This window comes from Petaurus breviceps, unplaced genomic scaffold (genome assembly GCF_028583685.1).
Source record: "Petaurus breviceps papuanus isolate PSGF00001 unplaced genomic scaffold, PetGlider_PUasm1.0 174, whole genome shotgun sequence".
NCBI lineage: Eukaryota > Metazoa > Chordata > Mammalia > Diprotodontia > Petauridae > Petaurus > Petaurus breviceps.
Genome location: NW_027185761.1, coordinates 33,206,424 through 33,229,852, shown reverse-complemented (window position 1 = coordinate 33,229,852; position 23,429 = coordinate 33,206,424). Strand labels below are relative to the sequence as shown.

The window sequence follows — 23,429 nt, the reverse complement described above, 5'->3', positions numbered from 1 at the left end:
TTGGTCACTCATTTTTTTGTAAGATATTTGGGGGGTTATGGGCTAGAATTTTTAAGGTTTTCTTTTTTTCTGAAAAGCTGGGACAGTTTACTTTTGGTCCTACAGTTTTCATTTATGACTTTTTAAAATATAGCTCTGGGGGGAAAAAGGCTTTAAAAATTTTATTGTGATTCAAATGGAGCTATCTGACTAGCCTTTAGATCCAAATCACTCTGGCTTTCATTGAATGGCCAATAATAACCCCCCAGTCCAAGCCTCTGTAGCTCATTGTTTAGGTTTTGAGGGTTTAAAATGAGTATAAATAGCAATTATTTTTTCTGTTCTGACCAGAAACTATGAGAGTCTTCCCCTTCCAGATTAATACTTTTGTAATGTAAACTTGGCTATCTTTTGTCTCAATTCTTACCTAACCCTCAGTCATTGAATGAGTGTTGGCCTCAGATAAACTGAAACCTGGGAAAGACCTTAATTTAGAGGGTTAAGTTTACCCACTGCATCATGGGCCATCAATAATCATCTTGACTTATGTCCTGCCACTGAACTCTGATGACTCCAGAGGAGAGAGTGAGGCTGGTGACTTTGTGCTACCCTGCCTCACTTAAATCCAGTTCACTACCCTCTTAATATCATTGGTCCACTTTGAAAACATGGAAGAGCAATGACAAAGTGGAGATAATCTATCTACATCATAGGTCATAGGACTGTAGTTCATGGCTTGAAAACTGGAAGAGACCTTAGAAGTTATCAGAGACACAGAGAGGTTAAATGCTCAGAATCACACAGATAGTAAGTGATTAAGGTTGGATTTGAACCCAGAGCCTCTGCTTTCAACTTAATCATTCTTCCTACCATACCACAATATCTCTAACACAGAATTGTGAGAAAAATACTTCTAAATCTTAAATTGCTATATGTCTGTTAGGTACTGATAATAGTAATAATATATTAGAGTATATTATTACTGTTAATAATATAAAATAATAGTAATATATTATTGATAATAATACTAATAGTGATATAGTCATAATAATATAGTCATTAGTAATAGTAATATACTAGTAATAATAGTAATAATTATTATTACTCAATAATATATTAGAGTATATAGTAATATAGCATATTATTCAGATATACTTTATGTATTAGACACAATATATAATATAAACATATTTATATTCTGTAGTATATTATTATATTGTAATATTATAGTAATATTCTATGGCATATTCTATATTTTATTATCTACTATGTTATAAAGAATATAATAGTATATTATCATAATGTACTATAGCTATATACATGACTTATGATCACATTAATATGCTATAATATATTAATATGATTATATTATAAATTATACATGATATAAATATATAATTATATGCCAACATATAATATATGTTACTATTATTAGTTCTTAACAGACATTAAACAATTTATATAATATTAACAATGTAACATTGTATATTATTAACAGTGATAATATAGGTACTAATAGTAGTAATAATAGTAACATTCAGAAAGTGAGGGAAGAATCTCTGCCTTTCCCCCTAAAAAGTACACAGAAAAGGAGAAAATGATTTAGTATCCCAGAAGATCCTTGCTAATTCTGAATACCCACTTTATTCTTTACCAGACTGTCCCTGAAGAATTACAAAATGGAGGAGGTTTTGGGTATGTGGTAGCATTTCGACCCTTTGGCAAAGTGAGCTGGATGCAGACAGTGTTGGCTTCTGCAGATGCCTCCAGATATGTGTTCAGGAATGAGAGCCTGCCTCCATTCTCCCCCTATGAAGTGAAAGTGGGAGTCTACAATAACAAAGGAGAAGGCTCTTTCAGTCCAGTCACAGTGGTGTATTCTGCAGAAGAAGGTATGAGCTTTAGTGTGGCCATGTTCTTTTCTTCTCTGGTCGCTATCTTAATGTTTGATGATTGATGGGTGATCCTGATTTTTGTTCTTTTCTTCATAGGCAATGAAAGATTTTACATTGCATACTTAAGTCAAAAAGATGGAAGTAATTAAACCCCATGATTTTACTTAGTATACATGAGAACATAATTGATAGCTTCAAAATAATTTAACTTAGATTCATATAGCATAAGAGAGACATGGTATAATGGAAAGAGTATATATACCTGATCCTAAAGTTATGAAGATCTGACTTCTAGTCTTGACTATGACACATAGTGGATATGTTGCCCTGGAGAAGCCCCTTAATCTTTCAGTTCTTTGGGCAGCTTTCTAAGACTATAAATTGAAGAGGTGCTGACCTATATTGGTAGATGGAGTTTCCTCACCTGGGACTCCCCTATGCTAATTGAATCACAAAACCAGTCCTTATCACTATCATTTCCTATAGACTAATGAGCACTATGTTGAAAGACCTGAGATCCAGTTAAAAATAATAGGATCATTGTTCAGGTCACTTGTAGAGACCCCCCCCCTTTTTTTTTTGCTAAAAATCTCTTAAAAAATTGGTCTTAACACAATCTTAAATTTACTTTGCTAATAATCCAAGTCAATTAGTAGGAGTTAGCTCAAATCTTAAGTCTTTACTATTAGAAAATTAAACTTGAAACCTCTTAGACCAGAGAATTTACATTTTTAGGTTATCCAGTCGTTATATTGATATATCTAAGGAAATCAAATACAAAAAACTAGAACTCAGTTTTTATACTTGGCATTGTTCATTCCCCCATTAGGAGGATGAAATTCCACTAATGAATTAATAACAGAACACTTGATAGGCTCTAATGAACTATCTTAAAAGTTGCCATATTAATTACAATTATAACAAAAGATGTTGGAATGGAATGTATAAATGCATAATTTAAGAACAGTACTTATTAAATAAATTGTTTATAATAAAACATTTTCAACTTCTAGCCATGTTCAAATGAATAACTCCTATTGTAAAAGTGTGTCTCTCTTTAAGTGGATGTCTCTTTAAGGCATTTTTAAGCTAGACCACAACCAATCTTCTTTTGAGATAACTAATTGTGCTGAAATCTTTTTCATTAACACAGAACTGAGACAGTTATGATATAAACCTCACTAAATAACAGAATTATGTCTTGGTTTCACAAGTCTTTACATCATTGCCTAATAATTATACCCATACCATTGTAAGAAATTAAAGGACCTTATCTTACACAGGAATACATAGCTAGTAACAGACAGATGACATGGCTAAATGTCCACTTACTTAGTAGATTATAATATAGAAAGGACTAAAATTCTAGCTAAATAACTCAAATCTGATACTTACATCTTACTTATAGTGACTGAGATGTGCTCCAGTATGAGTCTAGAAAGATCTAATATTGTGTTTATACTGACCACCTAACATGGCTATAGAAATTTGCCATAAAAGAAGAGGGACACGGCTATAGAGTAAGGTGAAAATGTCCCCCTAGCCCGAGGTCAATTCCAGGCCAGAGTCATATAGATAGCCAGTGCCATTGAGCCAGTTGGGATAAAATAATCCTCCTAGATAAGATTGTCTGTGTGGGATAAATTTGGGGACAAGGTCAGAAATGTTCTTGAGAGACTGGACTTTCAATAAGGAAATAGGAAAGAAAAAACCTAGATCCCAGATATTAATTGGTTATTAATATAAGAGAAATAATCATTTCTATCAAGATTACAACTTTTTTTTCATGTCCTTTCACAGAACCCACCAAAGCACCACCCAGCATCTTTGCCAGAAGCCTCTCTGCTACAGACATTGAAGTTTTCTGGTCCTCTCCCTTAGAGTCATTTAGTAAAGGACGGATACAGGGTTATGAGGTAAGAAAAATATATTTGGGGCAGCCAGGTGGCACAGTGAATAGAGCACCAGACCTGGAGTCAGGAGGACCCAAGTTCAAATCCGCCCTCAGACACTTAACACACACACACAACTAGTCTTGTGACCTTGGGCAAATTGCTTAATCCCTGTTGCCCTTCCTTCCCCCTTCCAAAAAGCAAAAAAAGAAAAGAAAAATACCTTCACTTTGACTCTGATGAATAGGTCATTTTAATTGAGAAACATATATGACATCTAGTGAGAGGGCATGGATAGCCACTTAAGAATACATGTTTTAAGGGCAGCTATGTGGTGCAGTGAGTAGAGCACCAGCCCTGGAGTCAGAATGACCTGAGTTCAAATTTGGCCTCAGACATTTAACACCAAAACTAGCCATGTGACCTTGGGCAAGTCACTTAACCCCAATTGCCCTCCCCCCCAAAAAAAACAACCTAAAAATAAATTAATTGTAATAATAATAATTTTGGGGGGCAGGTAGGTGGCACAGTGATTAAAGTGCAGGCCCCAGAGTCGGGAGGACCCAAGTTCGGTTCCGGCCTCAGACACTTAATACAAAAAAACTAGCTGTGTAACCTTGGGCAAGTTACTTAACCCCAATTGCCCTCCAAAAGACAAAAAAAAAAGAATACATGTTTTAAAGACCCAGCTACTAACTGAGAATGAACTAAAGATATGAGATGTGTAAATGGAGGTGGGAGAGAAAGCTTCATTTTTCACTGGAGCTGCTTTTAATATACTGATATACACCTATGCATATGAAACATTTATTCACTAGATCATTCATGCAGTATTCTGTCTTTGAGGAACTGAGAGGAAGAGGCACTGAAACCATTACACAATGTTAACATTAATGTTAGTTTTCAGTAGCTTGTTTATGCATTATATACATATATACAAATATGGGTATCAGCAAGATATATGGTATTGGCAAAATGGCATGAGAATGCCTATATTGCATGAAGACAACTTAGAAGCAAAGTATTTAATCAGTCAGATTTTATGGTATCCAATTTCCCACCTCAGAAAAAAATGCAACTATGGGGAAATGAGCAAAAGCGGGTCTTTCTTATTATAGATGAATCCAAGGGAGAAACATGGTTTATTGGAGCAGCCAAACCTGTGCCCTTGGAGAGCCCCTTTAGAAAATGGTGTTCAGGACCACTTCCAGCTTAACCTATCAACAGAGCTACCTCAAGGGCACCATTGGGGATGTTTATAGTGGGCTTGAATTCCTAAGCTGTTCTGGTATTTTTTCCCAGGTCAAATACTGGAGTCATGACGATAAAGAAGAGAATGCTAGAAAAATAAGAACGATTGGAAATCAAACATCAACGAAAATAACCAATTTGAAAGGCAGTGCTTTATATCATTTGGCTGTCAAGGCTTACAACACTGCTGGAACTGGGCCTTACAGTGCGACTGTCAATGTGACCACAAAAAAGCCACGTAAGTCCGAGTTGTTTGGAAGCGAGGTTACCACGTTTCTTCTTTTGTGAAAGTTGGTCCCATGTGATCACTTGGGGTTAGATGTCCATAAATATATGCATTTGTGTGGATTTCTATGCTGCTGTCTGATCCTTTGGTAATACCATGGTAATCTTGTTGCTGTCAGACAGGCCTGGGTTTCATTTATCTCATCGATGAGGGCTACCTCTTCTAGCTATAGATGTTGGGCAGCCAACTGAGTCCTTTTCCATTTGCAATACTGTGTCATGTCAGATTTCTAGTGACCTTGGAGATACATATTAGTGCAATTGCCCATTAAATTGTCTCCACTTTAGGATTCTAGTGAGGAACACATCCATCAGAAAATATTGAAACTTAATAATCTATGACTTCGTCTATCTTAATTTTTAGCACCAAGCCAACCCCCTGGAAACATCATATGGAATTCATCTGACTCCAAAATTATACTGAATTGGGATCAAGTCAAAGCCTTGGACAATGAATCTGAAGTAAAAGGATACAAAGTGGGTAACTAATTCACAAGACCAATAATGAGGCTGTTTTCTCAGGACCATTGCCTTTCCTTTGATATAGGTGAAATGTGTAGGGAACATTCCAGAACTTGTTCTTCTATACTTCAAGGCCCAAATGTGGCTCTCTGCACAAAGCTGGATCTTCGACAAATGGGCCAGTGTGCTGGGCCAGAATGTGAAGAAAAATTGAATGCCCCAATTTAAGCAGCCCAGATCAAAATGGTCTGAGAGTCCTTTTATGGGTTCCCAAACAAGTCATAAAGTCTCTCTTTCAAAATATTACACTCATTGTTTATTCCCTGTAAAATTATTTTTATTTTCCATGAATAGTAATGCAGTTCCAAATATTACTAGTGGTTGATCATTTTTGTTGGTATGTCTACTCAGATAGTGGAAGATTTTTATGTGAAAAGGCAAGCAATCATTCACTTGATCAGTCAGGCAGTGTTCTATCTTTAAGGAACTGGAAGGAACAAAATAGAACCATTGAAAACTAGAGCCATTATGCTATGTTGACATTAATAGTGGTTTTCAACAGCTTTGTATTATTCCTTCCAAAAATAAGAATGTAAATTTGAAGTGGTACATCAGAAAGAATATGGGATTTGGAGTCAGAAGACCTGAGTTTGAGGTCTGGCTCTGCCACTTTCTGCCCAGTGGGATCTTGGGTAAGTCATTTAAGCTATATGGACCTGATTCTTCATCTATAAAATTAGAATCAGACTATAACCTCTGAGGTGCCTTGGATTGCTAAGCCAATGCCTGTTTGCTAAACTGTTTTTGAAAAGTAAAATATAGTAAGAGAGAAGATAAATCATTTACCCAGAACTCTTCATTTGTCCAAGTAGGAAGGATAGCAAAAAATATTAGAGCCTATGAAGAATGGGCCATCTTTCTAAAATAGAAATGACACAGAAATATCCAAAGTAAGATATTGTCTGATGATTTTAGTTAGCATCTGAAGAACGAGGAGGTTGTTAGGTAATGCAGTAATTGTTAAAGCCAAATTATTCTCAAGTGTGAGTAGAGGTACCAAGAAGGTCTGTCTGCCTCTGATCATCAACCTCATTCAGGTGCCTTAGTGTCTAAATTTGCACCATTAGATATTCATTCCACTTGATTAAACGTTGTCCTCTTTCCATCTGGAGTTCTGTAAAAATGCAAATATTCCTGGCAGGATGATATTATAGAAAGAACACATGGCTAGAAATGGAAAACCCTAGACTCATAAATAGAAAAGAAGGAGTGAGATGTGAATTCAGGGATGATCTGGGTTCAAATCCCATTTCCAACTATGTGACAAAGGAAGGCACTTAATTTGTCTGAGACTCAATTTCCTCATGCGTAAAGTAGAAATAACAACAGTGCTTACCCTAAAGGACAATTGTGAGTATCAAATGATATGACATAGATAAAGTTCTTTGCAAATCTGAAAGAGCTATGTGTCATCTATTATTATTATTATTTATTTTGGTCTAATCCCACCTCTGCCACTAACCAGTCACGTGATACTGAGCAAGTCATGGAACCTCTCCTGAGCCGAGTGTCACAGTCATAAAATCATAGTGTTGAAATGTATTTCAAAATAGGTCTAGTACAACACAGTGCCTGGCCAATCTCCCATTCAGTGGTCATCTCCTTTAAGTGGTCATCTTGTCTTCCTGTAAAAACTGTGCACGAAGGGAAGCCATTGCCTCCTGGGGCAGCTGATTCCCCTTGGATGCATCTCTAATTATTAGGACATTTTACTTGAGTGTCATTTGATGATAGGCACCTTCTTTCTGAAAATTTTACTCATTGGTCTAGTTTTGGCCTTAGGACAAGCAGTACCACCCTCTATATGTTCTCCAATTTGTTGGTATCTTTCACAAAAAGAAGTGTCCGGAACTGATTACGATCACCCAGATGAGGCCAATCCATCATTTTCCTGTTCCTGATCTCTATGCCTCTTTCAATGCAGCCTAAGATCAAATTAGCCCTTTTGCTCTTGGAATTATGCTAACCCAGATCATTTTTTCAACTGAAATGCCGTCTTGCTATACCTCCCCCATATTGTATTTACAAAGTTGATCTTTACTCCAAGTGTAGGATGGGTCATTTATCCCTATTAAGTTCATCCCATTGTACAATACTGTCGTGATCTTGGATACTGTCTCTGTCATCCAATCATGTTAGCAACCCCCCACCCTGACCCCAACCCATCCACCCCCATTCCCTGCATCTTTGTGTCATTTGCAAATTGGAGAGCCACATCTTCACCTAAGTCATAGACAAAAGTTTTAATAACACAAGGCTAAGGATGAATCCCTGGGGCAGCTTTCTAGTGACCTCCCACAAAACTGACATCAAGCCATTATTAATAATGACTCTTTAGCTTTGCTTGTTCAAGCAGTTCCTAAATTCACCTAATTGTATTGTCACCTAGACCATATTTCTTCATCTCTCTACAAGGTCAACATAAGAAACTATCAAATGTTTTTCTGAACTGTAAGTGAACTGCATATATCTATAGCATTCCCTTCCTACACTAACCTCGTAATACCATCAAAAAAGGAAATGAGTTGGATCCAGTATGACCTATTCTTTTTTTTTTTTTTTTAAAGCAATCAGGGTTAAGTAACTTGCTCAAGGTTACACGGCCAGTTATTTCTGGGTGTGGTGCTGAGTATCTGAGCCCGGATTTGATCCAGGTCATCCGGACACTGGAGCCGGTGCTCTTACTCGCTGAGCCGCCTGGCCGCCCCTAAGCAATTTGGGTTAAGTAACTTGCTCAAGGTTACACAGCCAGGTGTTTCTGGGTGGGTGCTAAGTGTCTGAGCCCAGGATTCGATCTCCAGGTCTTCTCAACGCTGGAGCCGGTGCTCTTACTCGCTGTGCTACCTGGCCACCCCTCAGTATGACCTATTCTTGATGAAGCCTTGCTAGATCTTTGTGACTTACTGTTGATCAGTCATTTCAGTGGTGTCTGACTCTTTGTGACATCATTTGGGGTTTTCTTGGCAAAGATACTGGAGTGATTTTCTGGTTCCTTCTCTAGGTCATTTTCAGGTGTGGAAACTGAGGCAAACAAGGTTAAGTGGCTTGCACAGGGTCACACAGCTAGTAAATGTCTAAGGCCTTATTTGGACCCAGGAAGATGTGTCTTTCCTGACTCTAAGCGTGGCACTCTATGCACTATGATGCCACCTAAGAACCCTTCTCTTTGTGACTACTACTTCCCTTTCTAAATGTTCACAAACCATCCCTTTATTAATGTGTTCCCTATTTTGATCAGAAAGCAGAGTAGAGCACATAACTTTATAGTTTGTAGTCTCACTTCTCTTTCCTTTTTTTCAAAAACAGATATTTGCCCCTCAGGAAAAGTAAAAAAGCGTTTATTAAGTGGCTAACCTCTGCCAATTACTTTACAAATCTTATGCTGCTTGTTCACGACAGCCCTGCAAGGTAGATGCTATGAAGACTCCCTGTTTTACAGATGAGGAATTTGCAAAGTGACTCTCATTGGGTCACAACAAGGAAGTGTCAGAGGTCAGATCTGAACTCAGGTCATCTTGACTCCAGGTCCAATGTTTTATTCACTGCATCAACTCCCGCTCTCTGTGATCTTTCTAAGATCATTGACAATGGCTCAACAACCATATCTACTGATCCTTTCCTCTTCTAAACCGAGACAGTTTTTATTGGATGATCCCTAAGCTCCCTCCGCACTCTTAATTTCTGTGATTCTCTGAGTTGTTAATACCACAGTGTGAACTAGCTTATCATGCATTTCTCATTTGGGGTGGTAGAAGGAAGTGGAGTTGGTCAAGGGAAGTGGAAAAGAACACCAAAGATTACAGGGGGTGAAAGAGAGTTCCTGAAGACAAACATTTTCTACTTCCCAATTTTACTGAGGCACCACCGCCTTTGAGAATAAAGTAATGGGAATGCAAATATGAAATTGCTGGAAACCAAGTAACCAGACCTAATAGCAAAGTTACAAAACCAAGGGAAAAATAAATTATTGCCCCCAAACTCCCATTTCTCTAGTTAAAAAAGGTAAGAAGCACACTGCAGAAAGCTTCAGAAGTCCATGGAAAGTAATAAGTGTTCAGCCAGGGAATCTTTAGTAGAAAATAAAATCTGAGGACTTTTTCAAGGGGAGTGATGAGAGAAGATCTGAAGGCTAATGAGCTACTAAATTATTTGTTAGAGCTTTCAGACTTTGAAAATTGCAATGATGAAAATGTGAAGTGGAAATTTTTTTGAGTGAACTGGCTTTAGAAAATTACATGATTTTCTTTTATGAGAAAAAACAAAAAAAAAAAGGGGTGGTGATTACCGGCTACTACTTTTTTTAAACAAACTTATTTTTTTTTTCCTCTGAAGTGTGTTTATGTAATGAAAAGAGTACCAGATGGTGTCATTCATTCATTTAGCAAATATTTACACCTGCAACAAACATAGGCATCTACTTTGTGCTAGGCACTAGAAATAGGGGTAGGCACTGGTCCTCTGGTTTCATTGATGTGGAATTTTGGAAATTGACCAGTGTAGATTGGCACCATCTTCATAGCTTAGAGTTCTAAAGAGATGCTTAGAAGATAATCTGTGTCCAAGGTGGGACTCGAACCCTTGATTATGAGGCCAGCTCTCTCTCTGCCCTCAGAGACAGGGGATGTAAGACAAAAAAAGAAGTCCCTCCCTTCATGGATCTTGTAGTCTACTAGGGGTAGGAGTGTGTGGAGTAGAGGCACAACATTTACAAATGAGTAATTACAAGGTAAACCAAGGAAGGAGAGAGCATTATATTCTTTTTTTTTTTTTTTGCTTTTTGGAGGGCAATTGGGGTTAAGTGACTTACCCAAGGTCACACGGCTAGTTTTTGTGTTAAGTGTCTGAGACCGGATTTGAACTCAGGTCCTCCTGACTCCAGGGCCACTGCTCTATTCACTGCACCACCTAGCCACCCCAAGAGGACTATATTCTTTATGTCCAAAATTGGAGATCTACCAACTATACCACGTTGCCTCTGCTTGGCTTCACTAAGTTAGAGTTAGTATAGATAGTACCAGTTGCCCTCATATCCACCAACTCCTCCTTTTTTTTTAATGTAGAAAATATTTTACCTGGATTTCCTGGATTTTTTGACCTGTTCTGTATTCTGTGTTCATTATCTGGATTCGGGATTGTAAATATTCCATCTTCCAGGATGCCATTGGTACTCAATGCAGAGGCAACAGAAAATAGCCATTCCACCATCCTGCCCCCACTTCTATCCTACCCTCCTTTCCTTAGATGTAATGCCATCTTTTATTGAATTAGATGAAGGTGATTTGCTCCAGCTTTCTGTAAACCTGACCAAAACTTTCTTTGAGATGTCAATGTGATCAGTGATTAATGTGAAGTCAGGTACCATGTCCCTGCCTTACTGATAGGAGAAAGCCTCCCAAAGTCCAGCATGGAAATGCAGACTTGGCGTCACAAAGACCTGGGTTTGGATCCTGCTTCTGATATTTATGGGCCATGTGACCAAGGGCAGGTGGTTTTACCTTCTCCAAGCCTCAGTTTTCTCAGTTATAAATTATACCTCCTGATACCCATAGTATCTACCACACAGGAGGATCAGATGAAATAATGTCTATATAAAGCTCTTGGCATTTCCTAAAGCATCTCCACGGATGCTGGCTATTATTTTTTCTGCCCATGTACAGTAGTTTTGTTTTCATTTCTTCATTGAAAGCCTGGGCTGGAACTCTCAATTTCATCACTGTGGGAGAGTCCCACTGAGGAGACTGTACCAGTGAAGATGGGTACCTTCTCTGTGACTTATCATCTTGGCCAATTGTCTAGAACACTAAAGGGTTGCATGACTTGCCTCATGTCAACCAGGCAATATGTGAGAATCAGGACTGAAACCCAGACCTTCCTGATTCCAAGGCTGATTCTACCCACAATGCCATGATACCTCTCATTGCAAACCAAGTGGCTAGAGAAGGTGTGAAATGTTCATTGCCCCCCCACTCCCTAACTGCCTTTTATTCCAGCTCTGCCAATGATCAGGGAACAAAGAGTATCCAGGAAGGAAGGAAACACACATTTACTATATTCTAGGCATTGTACTAAGCACACAGTGTGATCAAATATCATCTATTTGATCCTTACAACAAGTGGGGTGCTATAATTTTCCACATTTTACTGCTGAAGAAACTGAAGCAGGCAGAGATTATATTACTTGCTGAGGGTCACACAGCTAGTACATGAGACTGGACTTGAACTCAGGACTTTCTGATTCTAGGTTTAGTGCCCTATCCCCTGACACCTAGATGTCTCCTAGGCTGTCAAACATTGTTTAGATTGTGGCTTTGTATCCCCAATACCTGGTACAGTGGCTGGCACCTAGTAGGTGCCTAATAAATGCTTGTTGTATTGGTTTGTTGTGAGAGAGTGAAAATACAGAAAACAGGGCTTGAGCAGAAGCAATCTGTTGAGTACCCAAGCTTTGAGCATGAGGCCAGTGGTCTGGGCAGGGTCCATCTTTCCCTAGGCCACGTCACCTTTAGGAGAGAGGAGGCTTAGATGCCAGTCTTCTGCTATAGAAGCCAGACAAGGTACAAATGAATTTGCAGGCTGGGTACACAATCTGTTATTTTTTCCCCAGGAAATCTTTCTTTTGGGAATAGGATTTATACTTTAAATTACTTGAATTTCCTGATACCTGGAAAGGATGGGAGATAAATCAAAGAAGCAATTTATTCCAGGAAGTTGGGATGTGATTCTGCATCTGATAAGCCAGCTTTTTCTCCCAGAGCCCCAGAATGAGAAATTTTGACACCTCTAAATAAAACAGGGAATTTATTGGTGCACAGTCATTAGTAAGGACTAAGGGGACACTAAGGTAGTTATCTGAGTTGCCTCGGGTGGAGGAATGATGCCGATGAGTCTTTCTAACTTAAGGAAATGTTATTCACTGCCTTGTGGCAGTAGGATATAAATTAGAGACTTGGGGTGCCAGGGGATATGTGGAAGCTTGACACCTTGCCAGAGAAATGCAAGGACTCTGTGTGAAGAAGTGGCCAGGTAGCCATTCTTAGATTTAAGAGAGCAGAAGGTTACTATTCTATTTTACAGATGAGAAATCTGAGACTCCAGGAAGTGAATAACCAAACTCTGACTCAATTACTTTCTACTTATGTGATTCTAGGCAGATCATTTAACCTCCCTATGCCTCAGTTTCCTCTTCTGTAGAATGAGAATGGACTAGATGACTCAACTCTAATTGATCAAGTGAATGTATTGATTCATTTTGCTGAACTATTTTCCACTTCTTTTTTCAAGTTTTTGTTATAAAGATAATAAAATCATAGATTTAGGGCAGGAAAGCATCTCAGAAGTTAATTAGTCCCATCCCCTCATCGTATGGATAAAGAAAGTGAGGACCAAACTCACCCAAGGTCACATGGATAATACTAATAAAAAGCAGGTCTCCAGTTCCAGGATGATTTTTTTATTACACCATACTATTTTTCTAATGATGCCTCAATGGGTAGGAGTGATGGGAGAAATATCAAAAGTGTTGGGTGATTAAAAAAATCAAAGATAACAATAAAATAAGATTTTATTTTTTAAAAAGTAAATAAAGAGAGCAATTTAAACAATGAGGACAATAACATAAAGAAAAACAGAGCCGTAAGATATCAGAACTCCAATCAATTCGGTGGCCATTCTTGACATCGGAAGGCAGCAGACTATGGGAGAGGCAGCAGTTATGGAATAGTCATGCTTTGTTAGATACAGTTGACATGTTGGTTTGTCTTTGCTTAACTGATGATACTTTGTTAAACGGAGCATTCTACTGGGAGGAGAGGGGGTATGGCCATGGGACGTTACGGCAATGTAACAGAAAGTATTAATAATACAGCTAGCCTCCCTGAAACTCAGATGAAACCTCATCTATAAAATGAAGGTGACAACATTCACAGATGAGAAATCTTAGATGCCAGGAAGTGAATAATCAAATTCTGGCTCATCCGCTTGCTACCTATGTGACTCTAGGCAAATCAATTAACCGCCCTTTGCCTCAGTTTCCTCATCTATAGAATGAGGAATGTATTGGAATGAGTGGATGTATTGATTCATTTTGCTGAACTATTTTTCAGCTGACTTAAGATGATTATGATTGTGAAAGCATCTTTGTGAACTTCATAGACACATTGTGTTGGGGTCTTTAGACTACTGTTTCCAAATTGGGGTAGGGACTAGGTGAGGCCAGCCCCTCTGGTCATGGCTTCATTTCATTCTGTTGGGGTGGGACAAGTAAAATCAGTAAGCAGTTGGCATTTGGGAAGCTTGGAGTCTTTTCTGAGGTCAGCAACAGACGCCTGTTGTTTTTTGTATTATAGGTTTTATACAGATGGAACAGACAAAACAGCGCATCTGTAATTGAAACAAACAAGACATCCGTGGAGCTTTCTTTGCCTTTCGATGAAGACTACATAATAGAAATTAGGCCATTTAGTGATGGAGGAGACGGCAGTAGCAGTGAGCAAATTCGAATTCCAAAGATATCAAGTAAGAATGCCATTTTTCAGTGTTTCCTGGTTTGACAGATGTTATATAAGGGAGCATGGAGATGTCATGTAGCCAAGTCATGCAAATGAGCCCAGGACCACTGGACCAAGACCTAGTCTCAATTAGGTATGACAAGGGAGAAATCTAATAAAAGGGAACTCAGTATAACTCAGTTTCTTCAGGGGACTGATGCTCACTGATCTCACACTGTTTCTAAATGTACAAATTGGTTTTGACTGACTTAACAGGTTATCAGTCAATTAAACAGCCAGACCAATTTATACATGCTGACACAGCCTCAGGCAGCATCAAACAAAAGGATGGAGTAAAAATCAAAAGGAAAAAAAAGCTGTCAATTAGTATAAGTAGAAGGAAAGGTCTTTACATAGGACTGCAGGATCTCAGAGTCAACTGGGATCACATTTAATCCAAAGAACATTTATTAAGCACCTGCTATGTACAGAGCTGTTCTGGGCTCCAGAGATATAAAGACCAAAGCAGAACAGCCCCTTCTCTAAAAGAGTTTACATTCCAAGTCGTAACTGAACCAGAATCTCTTCTTTAATATGATGACCCTCTACTTGAAGACCTCCAGAGAAAGGGAAATGACCCCCTCTCAAATCAGCCTGTTTGGGCATGCTGTGTATTACATATCCATGGGCGTACGTATGTATATGCCTACATGTGACCATAGATTGGCAGCTAGAAGAGAGGCCATCTAGTCCAGCGCTTTTTTAACTGTGGGATCCCATATGCCGTTGTGAAAAATTTGGCAACAGTAAAAGGTTTTTGAACACACAATGACCAAAAATTAATTAAAAAGCAAACACATAATGAATCCGAGGTGTTTCTGGCAGCACTTGCCCATGCTGTATCAGGCAACTTCACTGCAGCCTTGGTTATGAACACAAAGCATGTACATTTTGCACTAGGCCTGCCCTCAGGGGTCATGCAGTGCCAACCAATGCTGCCTGAAAAGGGGTCCCGAATGGAAAAAGTTTAAGAAGTCCAACCCTCTCATTGTACAGATGAGGAAACTTAATGCTTCCCCCATGGTAGTAAATGACAATACTTGGATTTTCATCAGATTTTCTAACTCCAGCTCAGTCTTATTTTCCCTTTCAGCTTGCGAAGTTGATTTTTTGAACTTCGGCATAAGACTTAATGTGCCTATGTACTATCATGTGACTAGACTCAGTCAAACATTCCCAACACTCGGCCAGTTTGACCAACTCTACTCCTGAGAAAGATTTAACAGGATTATCCTTCGGGTTTCTTGCCACATGGAAACATAGCATCATATACACCGGGTCTTTCGTGTGTATAGAGAGTGATAAATCTTTGATTTACATATATTCACTCAGATTGTAAGTTCCTTGAGGTCTATCTTTTGCTTCCTTTTGTATCCTCAGCAATTAGTATGATGCCTAGCACAAAAGTAAAGGCTAATTCAATTGAATATATCACAGAATGAATACAGTGATTGCTAGGATAGGATATCCTGAAGACATTTGAAACTCAATAGGTCAAAAACTGAATTCAGTATCTTGTGACCCCACCCCAATCCTCCCTCTTTCAAATTCCCCTGTTACTATTAAGAATAGCAGAGCTCGCCCATTCGTCAACCAGGCCCACAACCTAGGTGTGGTCCTCCACCCCTTAGTTTTTAAAATCCCCTAGGTCCAATCTGTTGCCTAACTTCAAGGCATCTCTCCTGTATGCCCCACTCTGTTTTCTGATGCTGCCACTTCCATTATCCAGGCCCTTAGCGCTTCACACCAAGACTGTTAGAATAGCTTGCTGGTTGGTCTCTCCTCACATCAGTCCTTCCTCCATTCAGCTGTCAAAGTGATCTTCCCAGAGCACAGGTCTGATCATGTCATCCCACCTATTCATTCTCCATTGGCTCCCTATCACCTCCAGGATAAAACTTAAAATCTTCCATTTGGCTTTTAAAGCCCTTTTCTACCTTTTTGGTCTTCTTATACCTTTCTCCTCTCCCTGTACTCTGTGATCAAATGACACTGGCCCCCTTGCTGTTTATTACATAAGACACTCCATCTCTCCAGTCTCTGCATTCTCAATAACTGTCGCCCCCATGCCTGGAATGGTCCTCCTCTTCATTTCTGCCTCATGGTTTCTCTGGCTTCCTTCAGGTCTCAGCTAAAATTCTGCCTTCTACAGTGAGCCTTTCCTGACCCTCCTTAATTCTACTGCCCCTCTCCCCCATTGATTATCTCCAATTTATGTAGCTTATTTGAACATACTTGTCTTCTCCGTTAGACCATGAGCCCCCTGAGGGTCTGAATTATCTTTTGTTTTTCTTTGCATGCCCACCTAGCACAAAGCAGATGTTGAATTAATGTTTAATAACTGACTGACCTCATGAGGCCAGCTCCTCATTTGCTACACCATGCTGCCTCTGACTATATTTCACTTAAAATATTTTGTACATGATCTTCATTTTTGTTAAGACGAGAGCTACCCTTTGCCTCTTTTTTCATCCCTGGCATTTAGCACAGTACCTTTAGTACATGCCCCCATTTGAGATTTCCTTGGCACAGAGTAAGTGCCTACTTAATAAATGCTTATTGATTGATTATTGATACCATACACAACAATAGTAGCTGAATTTTCCATCTAAAAAAGCACCTACTACATGGTGTAAATGTTGGGTTTCAGTAGTATGCACATGAATGAAACTGGTAAGTAGAACTGAATTTTTCTTAATACTTGGATGCTCCAAACCAAATCCTTGAGTGTTTGCTCCCTTGTAAAAGCATCTCTCTTTGGAAATATCTCACGTGAAGGGTTCTAGAACTATCTTCTGAGGATGCTGAACAGTGCATCTCTTCAAATACAGGGGGTACTTTGGCATAACAGACCCTAGGAATGATTCAAAGGCTTATGTCTGTACCATCCTTAGCCTACGCAAAGCCGCAGATCTGAGTTTCTTCACTTTTCAGAAGGGGGCCAAATTCTGTCCAATTCAGATGACAATAATAAGAGCCTTCACGTCTAATCTTCACATGAAGCCAAACCCATGGAGAGATATGGAAGCTATCTTCAGTGTGCAGAAGATTGAGGCTCATTTATCTTACCTCAAGTGAGATAGAGTTGCAGCTGCAAAGATTCTATTTTTCTTTTGGTTTGACTTGTGATTCCAGGGTTTCATAGAATCAGGTCTCCTTAGAAAAGGTCCCGTATTCCTTTTAAGTAAAATCCAATTGCCAGTCCAATAGGAACAATACATTCTGTGGAGAAAGCTTATTCTTTCAGGATTCGAGATCATATTGTACAGTACTTTGGTAGTGAAGTTCGTGTCTCACTTAGAAGAGAGAACACATATAATTTTGAGAGAATCTATCTGTACCATTTCTGCTCTGTTCTATTCACATGGAGATTCCCATTTGAGCTGAAATAGAATCACTTTGATTAAAGCAACCGATCAGTTTGAACCAGATATGTCCCAAAAAGCTGATTTCTTTGAGAATTTGCTATGACAGAGTGGAAAAGATTGATTGTAATTGATACTCAAAGACCAAAGCTCCTTTTCTAATTGTTGTTTACCAGTTGTATGACATTTAAGCTAGTTATTTAACCTCATTGAACCCATGCCCCTCATCTGTAAAGTGAAAGCCATAATCAGAAAACTAGCTACCTCACAGGGCTACCCTAAACTTTTTGTGGTTGTTTTTGAGTCATTTTCTGCCATGTCTGACTCTTCATGCCCCCATTTGAGATTTCCTTGGCAAAGATACTGGAGTGTCATTTTCTTTTCCAACTCATTTTACAGATGAGGAAACCGAGGCAAACAGGGTTAAATAGCTTGTTCAAGGTCACACAGCTAGTAAGTGTCTGAGGTCAGATTTAAACTCAGGAAGATGAGTCTCCCGGACTCCAGACCCCCTAGCTACGCTGTCCTAAATTTGGAAATGCTTTATGTATCCATTACTAACATCACCCTCTCCATCTCCTCCCCTCCAATACCTGGCCCAAAGGAGAATACTTACTCCTAGAGGTACCTGCTGTTTTCAGTGTATCTCATCTACTGATGGATGGTCAGCTCTCCCCTGCCTTGGGCGTCCGCTGAACATTCAGCTCCTTAACTTGACCTGCCACAACGAATTGTCTTTCTTCTCTTTGCAGGTGCGTATGCAAGAGGATCAGGTGCTTCCACTTCGAATGCCTGTACACTGTCAGCCATCAGTACAATAATGATCTCCCTCACAGCGAGGTCCAGTTTATGACAAAAATTATCTCAAGGACTTGCTGATGAGAATATAAGCAACATTTAGCTAGTTGTTTTGAAGACACCCAGTACTAAGTAATATTGTTGTTCAAGTACATCTTATTACTGGAAAAAAATGTTTTATGCTTCTTTAGAAATGGCATTATACAGTACTTCCTCAAAGCAAATATAGCTTTGTCTGAAGTTTCTTTGGAAACTCTGCAATGCACTGAAAACATCTGTAATATGATGTTACCAAAGCAGTTTACATATGTCCTTATATGCATATTTTTTATTATATATTTAGTGTTTTATAGAATTTTTTAAAGTTAACATATGATGTAGATATTGATTTTTTTTCCTCTTGCCGTAAAATGCTATGGGTGACACTATCATAAAATTATGATTTGAAAATGTTTCCTTTAAGGATGGAGTGTTCAAAACTTGTCTCAGTGAATCAACTGCAACTTGACTGTACAGTTTTACAGGGCATCCCCGGGTGGAACAACTAGAGGCTTGGTTTGTCACTCAAGGCTACTCAACTTAAATGGCAATTATGATGGTGGTTAATGCATTGAATCAAGTACTTCTGACATGTAAAATTCGCTCGCTCCTCACTCTTTTCCTCTCCCAATCCCCACTCCCTCATCCTATGGATTTTGTAACCTACAAAACAATTTTCAGGAATGGCTGCAATTTCAAAAGCATAAACACACCGCCCAAGGGGCACTTTGTGCAATATTCCCATCCATCACATTCGCATCGCATCGCACTGTAAAGTTTCTTTATACTCAATTCAGTTTCTATTGTCTTTGTAGTAAGTAGCATTATCTTAGACATGGAAATCAACATTACATATCCTGTAGTAACATAGATCAAGTTACTATAGTCAACCAAGTCTTTGAAGAGAAGAGGTAATTTTCCTATCTTGAAATGTATCTGTTTTGAATGTACATTTTAAAAGGTAATTCTATGTTGATGGTTTCATAATTTATTTACAAAATTTCTTATATATGATATCTATGTAGCTCTTTAAAAAAAATCCCATCATTTGAATTAAGATAACGTATGGAACTTGACTGATTTCTCCTGTTTTGGCAAGCAGTTGTTGCAAGTACATTTTTTTCATATGAATCTTCAGAAAGATCCTTGATATGATTGTATGTTCTCTTAACGAATCGCGGATTTTATGTAGGCAGCCTAGTTGCTTTATAAACTTTTACATTCTTAGTCTTAAAATTGCAATGGAAAGTGACAATATCAAACAAACCATATTATTCAGGAAAGGACTGTTTATTATTATAGGGGAATTTTGTAAGCTGACTTTGACAGAGCTATCAACATAACTAAAGTGATAAAATTTTCTAGAAAAAATTTCACCTTTAAATGTGCTGCCACCATTTTTTTCTTTCCTCTCCTGAGAGCTTGAATTTGCCTGTAACTTGTCATATTTTTGCTTACAAATAATACAAGTTAACTTTTAAACCTTCTAAATATATTTATTCAGTAAAGTCATAATCAGGATTCCACTTGTGTAAAAGTCAAGTGTGTTAACCAGAAAAAAAAAATATTGTCAGTATTTCACGCTGTGTTCCTTTCTTAGTTTAATATGGTTACTTCTATGTAAAAACAAAAATTAAAAAAAAAATACAAAAAACAAAAATACAAAAAAATACAAAAATCATACAAAAAAACAACAAAAACAGCAAAATAAATGAAAAAATAGGACACCCCATGTAGTTTCCATCCCCAGTGTAAATGATATTTATCAGTGATCTAGCAGATGTAATCTTTTTTTAAAGGTATTGTTAATAAATATGCTGTCATTTGTAAAGATATTTGTCTTCTGGGAGCATTCTTCTTGCCTTCCTGAATCCATTGGTCAGGATTTTGTTGCTGTTCTTGTTGTTCTCAGGTTGTTGTTTCAACACAGCATTCTTTGCTTTCTCACTTGAGATTATAGAGTGACTCATAAATCTCTACCTATGCCATCATTCATGATATCTAGTTTGTGGTTGTTCAGATCTTTTTCAGTCATGTCTGACTCTTTGTGACCCCATTTGGGGTTTTCTTGGCAGAGATACTGGAGTGGTTTGTTATTTCCCTCTCCAGCTCATTTTACAGATGAAGAAACTGAGGCAAACAGGTTAAATGACTTTCCCAGGGTCACACAACTAGTAAGTGTAAGAGGTCAGATTTGAACTCAAGAAGATGAGTCTTCCTAACTCCAGGTCTGACACTCTATCCTCATTGTGCCACTGAGCTGCCCCTATATCCAGTTGTCCCAACCCAAAGTCCTGATGACCCTTTTGAAGTGATATTCTGAAGACATCACTTTTATTTTAAGCAAGGAGGGCATAAATTCTAAATAAAGAAATGCATGTTCTGAAGATTTTACATGGAACATAAGGTTTTATTCATTGTTACTTATTGATTGGGACAGGACTTGTGATTTCATTGATATAGGTAAAATTCAGATGAGCAAACTTCCTTTGTGATTCAGGTCAGTGCCTTCTCTAGAGTCATAGAAAGTTACCTAGAGCAAAGAGAGGTACAGTGACTTGCCTTGGGATCACACATCAGGTATATGTCAGAGGAAAGATTTGAGGCTAAGACCAGCTTTCTATCAGCTATGTCATGGAGGCCTTTTTATTAGCTAAATAAGACAAATTCTCCTGTTAATTTAACTAAAGGTATCTGTTTTTGTAAATCTTTTTGCAATGTCTTCAAAACCAGATTCAAACACCTTAGCTTAGCATTCAAAGCCCTAAGCAATATGACCCCAGTCAGCACCTTTCCAATCTTTTCTTTCTCTCTTCTCTTACATAAACCTGCTCTGACCAAATGGGTCTACTTACTACCTCATCAACATACCTCATACATTCCCATTCTTTGCATTGTTCACATTGAATCTCTTATCAGAAATGTCTATGATGGTCCTATCTATCTATTTATCTAGATATCTATCTAGTTATTTAAATATATATCCTCTCCTATCCCTCAAGGCCCAGGTAAAGTCATTCTTTTCCAACAAAACCTTCCCAGCCCACTGGAGTCCACAGTGATCTGTCCACTTGAAACACAGTAGTCATTTGGCTTTCACAAATAATAGGACCATAGATTTAGGGTCAGAAGGTCCCTCAGCAACCATCTAGGCTAATGGCCACACACACACACACACACACACACACACACATTCTTCTTTGCACATATGAAGAGATTGATTACTAATTACATTTGCCTATGGTCTCACAAGTATAAAGTATCAGAAGCAGAATTTGAAACCAGGTCCTTTGCCACCAGATTCAGTGTTCATCCCATTGTGCCATACTGTCTTAATCAGTCAGTTCAGCCTGCTTGTTGTTGTGACCCTGTTTAATGTTTTCTTGGCAAATTACTAGAGTGGTTTGCCATTTCCTCCTCTGGCTCATTTTATAGATAAGGAATTGAGGCAAAGAGGGTTAAGTGACTTGCCTAATTTCTACGTAGCTAGTTAAGTATCTGAGGCTGGATTTGAACTCAGATCCTCCTGACTCCAAGACAGATATTCCTAGCTGTCTAGCTCAGCCTATACCAGAACTATAAAATCCCCAAGAAATAATTATCTAATTATTCTAAGATGGCCAGTGAAGGAAACTCATTATATATCAATGTAGTCCATTCCACTTTCAAACAGCTTTAATTATCAGGAAGTTTTTTTTTTTTTTCATATCAAGCCAAAGCCTGCCTCTTTATACCACTGTTCCTACACCTACCCTCTGGAGACCCATAAAGCAAATCTAATACTTCCTTTGTGTGACAGCATCAAGTAGTATTTAAAACACTGGATTTGGACTCAGGAGTACCTGCATTCAAACCCTGACTCAGACACTTGCTAGCTGTATAACCTTGGCCAAGTCTTTTAACTTCTCTGTGCCTCAGTTTCCTCATCTATAAGATGAGGGCACTGAGTGTGATGGCCTCTAAGGTCCCTTCCAGTTCTGTATCTGGGTTCCTATGATTGAATTACAGTCTTTTAATTCTTAAAGATAGTTATTATACTATTTCCCCATCAAGTCTTCTCCAAATCAAAGATCCCATCATTCCTCTAATTCAACACTTATGAAAATCCTATGCTAGGTTCTGAGGTTACAAAGGCAAAGTCAAAACAGTCCCTGCCCTCAGAGAACTTACATTCTCTAGAAGTTCCTTCAGTCAATCCTAATTGTATTCTTTGGAATCCAGCCCATGTCATCAACGTCCTTCCTAAGCTGTGGTGCCCAGAACTGAACAAATAACTACAGATGTGTAGTCTGATCAGAGTCAAATACAGTGGGTCCCTATTCCTTATTCGCACCATTAACCATCTATTCATGGCCCTTGAGGATCACCCTGGTTTTTGGCTCTCCCACGAAAGTTAATTCATATTAAACTTTCAGTCTGCTCCAAACTCCAGATTGTTTCCTCACGAATTACATTCTGACAGTATCTCCTTCATCCTGTGTTTTCACATTTGTTGGTTTGTTTTTAACCAGAAGTATTGCAAGTAACTAAATGTCATCTTGTAGGATTCAGAGCATCATTCTGGCCTGTCTTTGGAAACCCTCATTCTGTCAGCTACTGTACTAACAATTATTCACAGTGGAGTAGAAAAAGAATGAAATTGGGTGTCAGAGGACCTGGGCTGCAAGTTCAGAGCAGCTCAGTCTGTGACTTGGTACAAATCACTTAAATTTAATCATTTCAATTCCCTCTTCTGTACAAAACAATGGGGTTAGAGTAGGTCACGTCTAAGAAGCCTTCTTGCTCTATGTGTAAAATCCTATGTGATCCTCAAATTTGAAAATTATGTCATCTGTGTTGTTTAAAAATTGAGGTCTT

The 23,429-nt window shown here is 38.4% G+C and overlaps 1 protein-coding gene across 3 annotated transcripts in view; it reads left to right on the top strand.

The window, feature by feature from the left end:
• Positions 1-20,405, top strand: part of CNTN4 (contactin 4) — a 598,977-nt gene extending 578,572 nt beyond the window's left edge. For all 3 annotated transcript variants that reach the window (XM_069084072.1, XM_069084073.1, XM_069084070.1), the window contains exons 18-23: positions 1,637-1,871; positions 3,675-3,790; positions 5,069-5,255; positions 5,667-5,779; positions 14,170-14,338; positions 18,488-20,405. In XM_069084072.1, the coding sequence (XP_068940173.1) occupies positions 1,637-1,871; positions 3,675-3,790; positions 5,069-5,255; positions 5,667-5,779; positions 14,170-14,338; positions 18,488-18,588 (921 nt within the window). In that variant the 3' untranslated portion in view covers positions 18,589-20,405. The remainder of the gene's footprint in view (positions 1-1,636; positions 1,872-3,674; positions 3,791-5,068; positions 5,256-5,666; positions 5,780-14,169; positions 14,339-18,487) is intronic.
• The last annotated feature ends 3,024 nt before the right edge of the window (positions 20,406-23,429 follow it).